Genomic DNA, 12,739 nt, shown 5'->3' with positions numbered 1-12,739 from the left:
ATGTGCTCATGCATCTTTCCACCCCCAAATTACAGGTCCACTCCTGTTAATGCACTGCTTGCGGTCAGTCAATAATATTGCTTGTTTTTCCTTTAAAATTAAAATTATTTGTTAAAAATGTAATTTTATTTGTTTTATTTAATTTAAATTATTACTTGACAAACAAGTAAAATAAATAATTTTTAAATTTGTTAGAATGCTTTGGATCTCTCAGCACCTGCCAGTGATGCACTACTGACTCCGAGAAAGAATGCCTGGGTACAGTTGGCTGGACATGCTGGTTATTATCTTATTTTTTAATGATTTTCTAAAGTTTCCTGGTTCTTTATTAATCCCAATAAATAAATTAGTTACTTTAAAGCCTCAAATTGAAATAAAATTTTTTTATTATCCTATATTGCTATGATTATTTTAATCTTAAGCATATAATAATAAAAGTCTCTTGTTTTTAAAAAGTAAAAAATAAACTCTAGTACATTGGCTAATTGTTTATTCTAGTATTCTATATAAATATTATAGGTTGATAAATTAATGATGATTTATGAAGATTTGTTCATTTTATTTTGTTACCTTATACATTCAAGGATTCTTTGCCCCAGCCAGTCCTGTTACAATTTGGAAGCGTCAAACAGTGGAAAAGAACAATGAAACGAACGCTTACAAGAGCTTCCAAGAGGATGCTATCAAAAGCTTTGTTCCCAAGTTTTACAGAGAAGTTGTCTTCAATGGTGAATGTTAGTAATTGGGAAGGTACTGATATTTAAGTTCTTGTTATTAATTTTTAGAAATTATTTATTCAAGCTTGTCAAGCTGTTTATCTGTGTTGAAAATTGCATTCTGTTACAATGTTAATCACATAATTTATTTTCAAAAAATTTCATTTGATGACTCATAGCTAAATTTTAAATGATTAATCCAACACTTGATCATTCAATGTGGTATGATTTGTTTCTAAAATAATAATAATAATTGTTGTTGCAGTGTTTATAGAAATTGAAGACCTTCTGCAGAATTTCACTGACCCATCCATCATGGACATCAAGATGGGGACCAGGTAGTTTTAAAATTCACCGTATCCTTCAATTCATTTGTGTTTGGTTTTTGATCTAAATATGTTCTGATTGGAATGGTCAAACCCACACAAATACATGCATGCATTCTCATACAAATCAACACATACTTTCATTCATACATACATACATACAAATACAAATATTTGCTAAAGAACTTTGTTAAAGAAACTATATAAACCAAACCTGCACTGAAGATGATTTATGAAAAATCGAAATATGGCCTATCTGCTTGATGAATTTGGATAAAAACAGTTTCATTAGCAAACAGATACACGCTCATGCTTAAACTTGCATCTCTCTTATTTTCAGAACGTTTTTAGAATCTGAAGTGTCAAACACAAAGCTTCGAAATGACCTCTACTTGAACATGATGAAGATGGACCCCAACGAACCAACTGCACAAGAACACACGGACCAGGCTATCACTAAACTGAGATACATGCAGGTGAATATTTACACTGACGGTGAAGATTGAGATGGTGAGGAGATGATGCTGAGTACGAGGATGATGATGATGATTTTGTTAATGATGATGATGAGGATGATTACCAGAAAAGTTATTGGTCATGTTTACATATTTTTTTACTTTTTCAGTTCAGAGAGAATCAAAGTTCATCCAGCGGCCTAGGTTTCAGAATAGATGCTGTGAAGGTCATTCTGACTGACCTGATCATATACATCATCATTTATAATCATTTCACTTGTCATCATTATTGCATTTTTTACTTTAATTTATTTTTATTTGTAATTTTTTAATCACTATATTTTCATCACGTACATCATTTTTTTGATACTTGTTATGGAGGAAAAGTTTTCATTGTCATTGGTTTATCATTTTATATTTTAAGTTTTATCATTATTATCACCATGATAAACATTTCAATCATATTTGTTATCATAATGTAACTTGGGCGTTATAAATGCCTTGAAACATATTAGTGAGTTTTTTTTGGTCTTTCAATTGTAATTTTGTTATTTGATGTAAAATATTCTACCAGATGGCAGGCAAAGCGCCTCTGTTGGATTGGAAAAAGATCAAATCAGTTGAACAGGTGCATAATTATCATAATAATATTATATTTATTTTCATCATTTTATATTATTATCACTTGAAAAATGAAATTTAAATACGAAAATGTAATACAAATTAATAAGTATTAATCTCAAACAAGGTATCCATGGCGTTCTGCAAGTTCTTCAATTACAGACGTTTTACCTGTTTGTCTGTTCTGAGAAGGCTTAAAGATCTGAGGAAACATTTCGAAGCTTCTAAATTTTTCAAATCTCATGAGGTTAATTAATTTGTTAATTAATTGATTAATTAGTTTATTAATTAAACGTTTTCTAATAGATCATTAACACCGCTATCGTGTTCGGTAAGCAAATCACGGACAGCCGTAAAACTTTTGTGGGCAATTTTTTTTCCTTCTAAAACTGTTCATCAACTATTTGTTGCTGTTTTGTTTTTATAATCTACTTTTTAATTTTCAATTAGTTGTGTCTGTTCGGTGTATTTATTTATTAGCTAATGTACAGTGTCGTAGATGACATTTTGTGTCAATTCTTCTATTTTCTAATTCGCCAGCGATTTCATTTTCTTCCTCATCATCCTCTTCATCAACGTCGTCATCATTAATCATCTTTTTGTTATCACCTTCACTTTTTTCATCATCATCATCTTTGCAAATAAAAAGTCTCTAACATCTGTTTCATCACCTTCCTCATGCTCATCTCCATCTTTATCATCGTCATTCTCATCGTTACCATTTCATTATTATCACCCCCACTGACTACATCACCATCTCCTCCAGGTGATTGGCAGTTCTTTACTGATTCTCCACGACGCAACAGGTCGTACAGGTGTCTGGATGATTGACTTTGCCAAAACAACCCTCGCGCCAAACAACAAAAAACTGACTCACCGATCGGCCTGGGAGTTTGGTAATTTTGAAGATGGGTACCTTTTCGGTTTAGATAGCTTGATTCAGGTGGTTTTGTATTTTGCTTGGCTGGTGTTTTTGTGGTGGTTACGAGTCAGTATTGACGCTGATAGCGATGGTAATATTGATTACAATGATGATGTTGTCAGTGGTGATGATGATGATGATGATTATGATGATGATTATGATGATGATGAAAACATTAGTATTTGAATATTTTTCTCTAATGTATACAAACCCCTTTCCTAATTATGGTAAATGATTTGATGTTCACCATATGAAACAATTTAACATTTGTCGTACTGATTGTTATGAAATGTATTAAACCTACGCTGGTGATATATCATAATTTTTATTTACAGACGTTGGCGGACATAAGCGTTGAGTTAACCGTTCCCTCGTCGCCTGTCAGGAATGACTGCACACTGAATCACGTTTAATCTTCGATTAATTCCGATTAACTCGTTAATCGTTGGTTATTTTAGTGAAATTCGAGTTTTATTTCGTTTTATGAATTTTTATTAACTGTTTTTCCCAGTTTTTTTTAGTTTTATCATCTTTTTTTGTCAGTCTTCTAATCATAAATTTTATCAAAATACACCTTTTAATTAAATTATAAAATTGTTCAATACATACGTCAATATATATATATATATATATATATATATATATATATATATATATAAAACATACTTTGTATATTCATACATTATATGCGTACATTTTTGTTTATGTGTCTGTGTTATCGATTTGAACGTGATTATTTAGGTACGTGTTTATTCCCATTTTTATTGTTACAAATATTAAATTTTGTATGGTGGTACCGTGTTTAAAAATTTAACTAATTAAACAATTAACTTCTAGTTTCGTACATCTTGATTAATTAATTAATTAATTAATTGACGTTCGATTAAAAATGGCAAAATCATTCCATTGATATCTTATTAATATACATCGTAACAGTTTGTGGTTATACTTGTTCAATAATTATTTTACTTGACTTTGGCTTGCGGGCCATTATGCCTATATTCCTCTTAAATTTATAACCACTATCTTTCACTCTCTCATCTCTCTCTCTCTCTCTCTCTCTCTCTCTCTCTCTCTCTCTCTTTCTTTTTCTCTCGCTCTTCCCCGTTTGTTTTGTTTGAGAATTATTTTTTCCTTGATGCATTTACATTACGAGCATGATCATAATTTGTTATATTATGTCAGACCTGTGAGTTTTTACATATTTTTTTTTGTAAACCTTGAAAATATATAGAAAGTACTTAAAAGCCAGCCTGGTTATTTAAACTTTGCTTTGCACACGCCATGCTTCTTCCAATTGAAAAAGTCGTGCTTTGTCAGTCGGTCAATTATTTTTTAATTTATTTCCTGTTCATGTTCAACAGCGCTATTCCTCGGCAACGGAAAGGAAAGCATGGTTAAAGAAAATGACGTGAAAATTTATTCGATTTCTGGCCTTTAGGCTGTTAGTCGTAAGTGGGAGATTAAGTTCTGTGTTGACGTCCGATCATGTTTACAAGTGGCCTCGTTCCAATGCTGAAGATTCAACTTATCACATGCCTTGTAGGACTCACGGTTTATCAGGGTCTTCACGTGCCTACGTTGTGTGAGTGTGTGTGTGAGTGTGTGTGTGTGTGTGTGTCGTTGATACCCCTGCTCTGGATCAAACGCAGTAAGGGTAACAGTCTGCATAATGTTGGATGATACTGTTAGATGATCCTGTTAGATGTTAGATCCTGTTAGATGTAAAATTCGAGATTGAGAAAGGATAGAAGACATCGAAAAATATTTGTTGCATGAAATGAAAGGCCTTTAAATAAAAAGAAATTACTCAGCATGTGGGATGTCTTTTTGCGATTGTGAAAAAATTAACATAATGAGCTATTTTTTAAATTATGTAATGCAACCAGTATTTAACGCGAAACATGCACATTTGGTTTAGTTCCAAACACAGGATATATAGTTAATAAGTATAACGCATGGATATATATATATATATATCCATGGTATAACAATGTTAATACATGATGAATAAGAACTACACAAATACGCAGACAGACTGGAGAGTATTAATTTGTCATAAGTATAAAATAAATTCATTTTATATATATTTATTTTCTGTATTTATTTTACATTATTTTTATAAAAAAAATAAAATGAATGACTTACTTTTTTTTCTTCAATCTCTTACTGAAACTATTTTTGATACTACCTTATTTTCTGATGTTGATGATTTTGTCTATGCTTTTAATATCTTTTAATATTACTTCTATTCTTGATAAGCTTATTCCTCTTAAATCTTTTACTTATAGGCTCTATTCTCGTAAGACTCCTTGGTTTGATTATGCTTGTGTAGTAGCCAAGTAAAGTGTTAGAAGATTGGAGAAAGCCTATAGGTTAAATCCATCTAACTCTCTTTATTCTATCTATGAATCTGAATTGATTAATTATAAATATCTACTATTCTCTAAACACTCTACTTTTCTTAGAAATTCTATAAAATCTGCTTCAACATCTAAAAATAGGTGGTCTGTTCTATCTGAACTTCTACATAAAAAATCCTCTCACTCATCTTTTTCTGCTCAACAGTTTCATGACTTTTTTGTAAATAAAATTACTTCTTTAAGAACATCTAATTCTAATTTTTCTTCTCATAACTTTGCTAAACTTACTACTGAATCTTTTTCTGTATTTACTCCAATAAATCTTTTAGAACTAACTAAAATTATTAATTCTATGTCGTCTACAACCTGTTCTCTAGATCTACTTCCTTCTAATTTACTTAAAGAATTTTCTTCAATATTTTATCCAATCATTCTCAAATTAGTTAATTTATCTCTTTCAACCTCTAAATTTCCTACTTCTTATAAGAATTCTATTGTTATTCCTATTCTTAAAAACTCATCCTTAGATCCTACCTCTTTATCTAATTATAGACCTGTAACTAATATTACTTTCATCTCTAAAATAATAGAAAAAGTAGTTTTTAATCAACTGTCATCCTATTTAGACTTTAACTCCTTGCTACCTGTATCTCAATCTGGTTTCAGACCTGCTCACAGTACTGAAACTTCTTTACTTAAAATACACAATGATATCCTTCTCTCTAGTGACAATAGTAATCTTACTCTTCTTCTTGCTCTTGACTTTTCCTCAGCTTTTGATACCGTTGACTGCTGCATCTTTCTTGAGACTGCTGCATCTTTCTTTTAATATTACTGATTCTTGTCTATCTTGGTTTTCTTCTTATCTCTGTAATCGTTTTTCTTCTGTTGTTCTCAATAGCTCTACTTCTAACTCCTCTACTCTTACTTCCGGGGTACCTCAGGGTTCTATCCTTGGTTCTCTTCTATTTATACTCTATACTTCTGAACTACCTTGTATTATTAATAACTTTTCTTTCTCTAGTCAATTATATGCTGATGATTCTTACATTTATACTTCTTTTCCTCCATCTAATCTCAATAGTGTTCTTCATAATTTATCTCTATGTCTTTCTTCAATTATCGCTTGGTCTGACTCTATGTGTCTTAAACTTAATCCTTCTAAGTTTGAATTAATTTGTTTAATAAATCTAAACACTCAATTACTATTCCTCCTATTATCTTACCTGATTCTAAAACTCTTGATGTCTCTCATAAGTTTCGTAGTCTAGGTTTTATCTTTGATTCTACTATGTCTCTCTCTTCTCAGATTAATAGTGTTGCTAGAACCTCTTACTTTCATCTACGTAGAATTAAAAATCTTTTGCCTTTTCTTGATGATCCAACTCTTCTTCTTCTTGTTACTTCCTTAGTCTTATCTAGGATTGATTATTGTAACTCGCTCTACTATGGTCTTCCTGATTCTATACTCTATCCTTTAAGTAAAGCTCTTAACTCTGCTGCTCGTCTAGTTGCTCGTGCACCTTTCTTTTCTCATATATCTCTTGCACTGGCTACCTATAAAATATAGAATAATTTTTAAAATTTGCACGTTCATGTATAAGTTTCAATCTAAATTATTTCCTAAGTATTTATCAGATATATTAATTGAACCTAAACGCCCCGGTTTACGATCGTCTTCTCGCTTCTCGCTTTTTCTTAACTCGTGTTAAACACTCTTGCCAAATCTGCTTTTGCTTTTTCTGGTCCTTTTTTCTGGAACTCTCTACCTACTTCTCTGACTACTTCTCCATCACTTGCGAAGTTCAGAGCGGATCTCAAGACCCATCTGTTTTCAAAATTTATTGAGGAGCGCTGTTGAACATCGCGGAAATAGCGCTTTATAAGCTAATTGATTGATTGATTGATTGATTGATGGATTGATTGATTGATTACAATGACCTGCTTAAATAGAACGCCTTTTACCAAATACGATGCATCGTACTTTTTGGTTCTGCATCACGTGACGTTAATGGCGACTAATAGATTTTTCCAAATTGTCTGAAATTTCCACTTTGATGATTCGTAAAGATTAGAATTTTGAATTTTTATCTGTTTGAGTTAGTTTTTATTTTTTTGTTATAATTAATCTTTTTTCGGATTTAATATTTTTTTAAATTTTTTTAAAGGTTAGAGAAAAGTATCAAAATCCAACTGAGCTACAGTCATATATTTCTGTGATAATTTACGTGCAGTTTATGTTTATTTTGTCATATCAGTGTTCTATCCGCAGTGCCTTCTATCGAAAAATTTATCTTAATTTTTTAACATTACCATCAGCATCATCAAAAGCAACAATCAATCAACTCGTTCTACTACTCAATGAAACAAGCAAGTGATAACAGTTACCAAAGTATTCTCATGCCATTTAATAAATTAAGTAATGAAAACTCATGAGCTATTTTTCTAACATTCATTTTTTTGATTACTTATATGAAATTTCATGACTAAATTTAGAAAAAAAAGTTTTATTTTTAATTAAAAATGCAAATGAATGATTTTGCAAAACAAGCTGAGATAAACCAATTTCTCATGCTACATTCCATGAAAAGTTGTAATCAAGTTGCCAGCAACAAAGCAAGGGAAGATGATTCCGTTTTTGGAGGTGTCTGGGTGTCCCCAGAAGATGATGTAAAAAAGAACACTCTTTCTCTAACTGGGACTGAAATTTGGGGTCCCAGACCAAATCAAATCAACGAAAAGAGTATTAGCTCAGATAGTAGCTCTATAAAAAGTACCCCAGCTGATATTACACCAGAAGTAATTTCTGACAAAGAGAGATTTTTTTTCAAAAATAACAATGCAATTCCCTATTTTCAATTTCCCCATGGACTGAATCACAGTCAGAATGATCAACGCATGCAACAGTTGTTTGGTGATATCAGTCATAATTATAATCAAAGCAATAATGTGCCGCCATTACAACTTCATCAGCAGCAACAGTTTCGATCAGATATTCTCCCATCTGGTGAGGATAAATTCAGATCAATTTTAGATGGCAAATCAAGTGGAAGTTCCAGTGGTCGTGTGTCTGTTAGTGATCAGGATTCAGCTATCTGGGGGAACTATGCACAGACTTTGAATGATCTGAATAAAAAGTCAAACAAAAATTCTTCAAGTGATGCATCTCAAAAAGACTTTTCTTCTCCAATTAATTATCTTGTTGACTTTCCACCAACAGCCTCGATCATACAAAAGGACTTACTAGAGAAATCATTCTCATCCAACATGACTACACCATGGAGCACTGTTGTAAAGCAATCGATAGCCAATAACCAAGAAGATTGGCTTAATAAGATGAAGATTAATAGTAATAATAATTTTCCAGGATCAAATCCTGTTGCTAAAATGATGTCAAAAGATAATTTGGGACCATTCCATAATTCACCGTGGGATCAACCATCGAAACCTCATTTATCCCAGCAATCTACAAATGTATGGGGTCTGCCCCTTTCACAACCAACAACAATCAACAAGCATCCTGGGTCAAATCCAACGAACATATGGGGACATTCAATAACCAAAGACCTAAACATTGGGTCCCAGTGTCCTGTAAAATTTGACCCAAGTGTTCCACCACCACCATTTCCTCAGAAGACACTACCCCTAAATAAAAACATCCTCGATGGTAAAATGCCACAAATGAATAGCAACAACAACACTACTAATGTAAATCGAGACCAGTTGCTAAGCCTATTAGGTAGACCATTGTCATCAATGTCATCCAGTAGCATGAAGCAGGTTGGAGGCCTCAACAACAGCAGAGAACATCAGAACTCAATGCAAGCAACTTATCTACAACAACAACAACAGGCTAATAATATTTTTAAACACTTGAACCAGGTATTCATATGTAGGAATAATGTCTATGTTTGTTTTTAATTTTTTTTCTTAAATTCTTTGTAAATTAAACTTTCATAAAAATTGTAAATTTAAATTCAATTAACCACTTGATATGCAAGTATACAAATATATATATTAGATTAAGACTGTCAGAAATGCATTTATTGATGAAAATCACAGCATGTTACGCATTACTTAGCTTCCTATTTAATTTTTTGATTTTTCTAACTGTAGATCATAAATCATTGTCAAGTTACTTGAGTTCAAAACCAAAATTTTAATTTATTTGAAGCATGATAGAATATGCTCAAAAGCTTTTCAGTAATGTCAAATGACCCACCCACTAATGGGGGAGTCAGAGATCAATGCAGCGAAACGATTTGGATCAACACACGCCCATGAGTGCACAAGTCACCTGGCGGTTTTTGGTGGGTCAAATACCCATGGGAATGAAACTTTTATAAAACTATGATCAGAGTAGACCCCACTGGGATCAACTCAACGGTTTGATGGAGAAAAATTTGCAGAGGTGACAACCAATTTGAGTGTATCCCCAATCTATGCCAGGGCTGATTTATAACATTGCTCAAATGAAATGATTCAAAAATTTTGGATAAACTTGACGCAGAGGCATCATTAGCTTGCTCAACGTGAACACCTGTGCTAATGTTTTTTTTCTCCATTCATCGCATTGCTTTAATAGAAAGCTATGCAATGTACTGCAATAATCATTAGCACCTCTGATATCTTTTTAAAGAGCAATTACAAACACACCAATAATATATATATATATATATATATATATATATATATATATGTGTGTGTGTTGTGTGTGTGTATGCAAACAGACATGGTATCTTATTTAAACTAGCCTACTGCTATGCATATCTCTTCATATGTAGTGTATAAAATGATTGAAATGATGATAATAATACATTGCTGCATTCAGTATTCTTATAAAAATTGAGCTATTGTTCTCTTTGCTGACTGGTGTCTTTTTTGTGTTTTTTTTGTATCCATTATAGTTTGATTCTGCTTATTTATTATTCAAGGGCTCTTGAGTGAGTAATAATGTGAATAATAACAAATAATGTGCTTGTTATTCTTTGTTGCAGCTTGATTTTTTTTTAAATAATACATATTTTAGTGTTTTGGAATACTATCAAACATTCTTATTGACATTGACAATATGGTAAATATTAGCAGTCATTCAACATGGCCGCTACCCACCAAGTCACACCTATGCAACGACCAAGTGATTTACAATGGTCAGAGTTGTACAAGAAGGTATGTCTGTTTATGTGGATTCATGCTTGCATGGTTGTATGTGTTTCAATATGGTTGGCATGTTAGCTCAGATGATAGAAGTGTCTTGTCATGTGTCATTGTTGTTGAGCTTTTACAATGTGTGGGATGGGCATACAGTCCTTCCTTGTAGCACATCAGTTCAATTGCTACTAAAAAAACGTAATGAAACATATGTAAACAACTCTACATTAGTTAGAACTGTATTTTAATGAATAAATGCATTGTTAACCAATACAAATGACAATCAAACAGCTTGCTAGGTACATATGCTCATCAGCACAACTTCCTCAGACTAGAAGCAGGATGATTCAGTTTTTCACTGCGTTGGGATTCAAGGTGATGATAATGATGGTGGTTATGATAGTGAGGCTGATTATGACTGATGATGTAGTTAATGATATTGTGGAATATGCATGTGACAATGATGGTGTGGTTCTTGATGATGCTTGTGATTGTAAATGGAAAAAAAATACTTATATCATCATTATGATGAAGATGATAAATGTTTTGTGGTGTGGATAACATCAACATTATTACATGACTGATGTTAATGAAATGATGCTGGTGACAATTATAATTAAAATAGTAATTGTGGTATAAGTAATGTGCAAAGTTGAATACTTCATATATAAAAATTTATTAATAAATGCAAAGAATGTATTTAGTTAGTAATCACACTAGGGGAAATTTTAAAGGGACATAGATTTACGAATATGTAGATCATTGAAAGTGATGATGAAAACTGTGACAATGATGAAAATTGTGCTGATGGTTTTTGACGTTAATTAAAATTATTAACTTTCCAGAAGGAAACAGCAGGAAAGCTTCTGATAGACAATGGCCTGGATTTTGAATTGACATTGGGTAATTTGCCTGTGATGGTTGTATTAATATATGTGTGATGTCTATTTGATGATAGTACTAGTTCAACTAATGCTGATGGGTATACTATGAATTGGCACTTATATAAGCTCTGTCAAAGTGTGCCACACTTATAAACTGAATGTTTTGCCATTATATACCACAGGTGAATTGATTTTTAAGTCGGCAGTTTCTAGAGGTCTGATTGATACGTCCCTACTATCTCCTGGCCGCAGTCCTCTAGATCCATCTAAGCCAATAAATTCTAACAAGCATGGTGGAATATTGCAGAATTATCTCATTTCACTGCACGGCATCATACAACAGATGTCGTTTACTCAGAACTGCCATGACGTATCAGCATCTGCTCAGGTATTAGCTTATATTTTCTCATTTTGTATTTGTTAAATGCATTAATGTCATTACTATATATTGGTATTGATTGTATTATTTATTTTCAGCCTCCTATCGACTACACCATACAAGCCCTGATAAACAGTCAGGAGAGATTCACCTCTCCGACTCTCTACATGCCTAACTTCAGTTTCACAAGCAACAACTACAACAACGACCAACTTGTTTGTGGCAGTGCTGGTGGTAGCAGTAGCCTAAGTAGTGGTGTCATTAATAACTTAAAGAACCTTATCTCTAGTAACAACAGTGCCAGTTCTAGTATCACCGGCATAAGCAATGACAGCAGCAATGTTCGTTCTATATTACTTAGCAGTAGCAACAATGTTAAAGGTAATAGTGACCTGAATTTGGGTCTTGGATCTAACAACAACAACAGGGGTATGCCTCCGTCATTCTTCACTACTCCACCTCATCTTGGCTTGTCATCTCCCTTGCCCATCTTTGATGTTAACTGCAACAATGAACAGCAGCAGCAACAACAACAGCTATTGCCACTGCTGCATCAGCAGCAGTCAAAATCATCAAGCATGTTGAATCCTAGGAGCCCAGAATGGGTTCCTAATTCAAATTCAATGTTGGATTCGGTTGGTCTTGTTAGTGGTTTTGGTGGTAATGCTAACAGCAGTATAATATTATCAACATCCTCTGCCACATTTGTTTCTTCAGTTGTTAATACCACTGGTATCACACCATTCCACAAACAAAGTAACATTGTTCATAACAACAACAACAATATCCAAAACGAAAGGATGAGTAACACTAACTTGATGGCTATGCTGAAGAATTTAAAGTTGAACAATGACAACCAATTGGCTACTTCCAACTGCTCAGCTACATTTTCACTAGCAAATAGCAATACTTCCTTTTCTAT

General features: G+C 32.7%; 2 protein-coding genes across 2 annotated transcripts; both read left to right on the top strand.

Moving 5' to 3' along the window:
- On the top strand, window positions 1-3,453 carry HELRODRAFT_160789 (hypothetical protein; the record flags this gene model as incomplete). Its single annotated transcript, XM_009017720.1, has 10 exons — window positions 1-63; window positions 196-280; window positions 585-734; window positions 982-1,054; window positions 1,383-1,518; window positions 1,668-1,724; window positions 2,072-2,125; window positions 2,246-2,365; window positions 2,885-3,061; window positions 3,376-3,453. The coding sequence occupies 10 exons, from the start codon at window positions 1-3 to the stop codon at window positions 3,451-3,453; spliced, it is 993 nt and encodes a 330-aa protein (XP_009015968.1).
- A 4,473-nt stretch (window positions 3,454-7,926) lies between these two features.
- Window positions 7,927-12,537, top strand: HELRODRAFT_188414 (hypothetical protein; the record flags this gene model as incomplete). The annotated part of the gene is made up of 6 exons (XM_009017719.1): window positions 7,927-9,285; window positions 10,489-10,572; window positions 10,846-10,929; window positions 11,400-11,457; window positions 11,621-11,826; window positions 11,916-12,537. Coding segments are annotated over 6 exons (2,412 nt in total), but the record flags the coding sequence as incomplete, so codon positions are not given.
- Window positions 12,538-12,739: the final 202 nt, after the last annotated feature.

Source organism: Helobdella robusta (assembly GCF_000326865.2).
Source record: "Helobdella robusta unplaced genomic scaffold HELROscaffold_2, whole genome shotgun sequence".
Lineage (NCBI taxonomy): Eukaryota > Metazoa > Annelida > Clitellata > Rhynchobdellida > Glossiphoniidae > Helobdella > Helobdella robusta.
The sequence above is the reverse complement of the archived record's forward strand: the minus strand, read 5'-3'. Positions and strand labels throughout refer to the sequence as shown.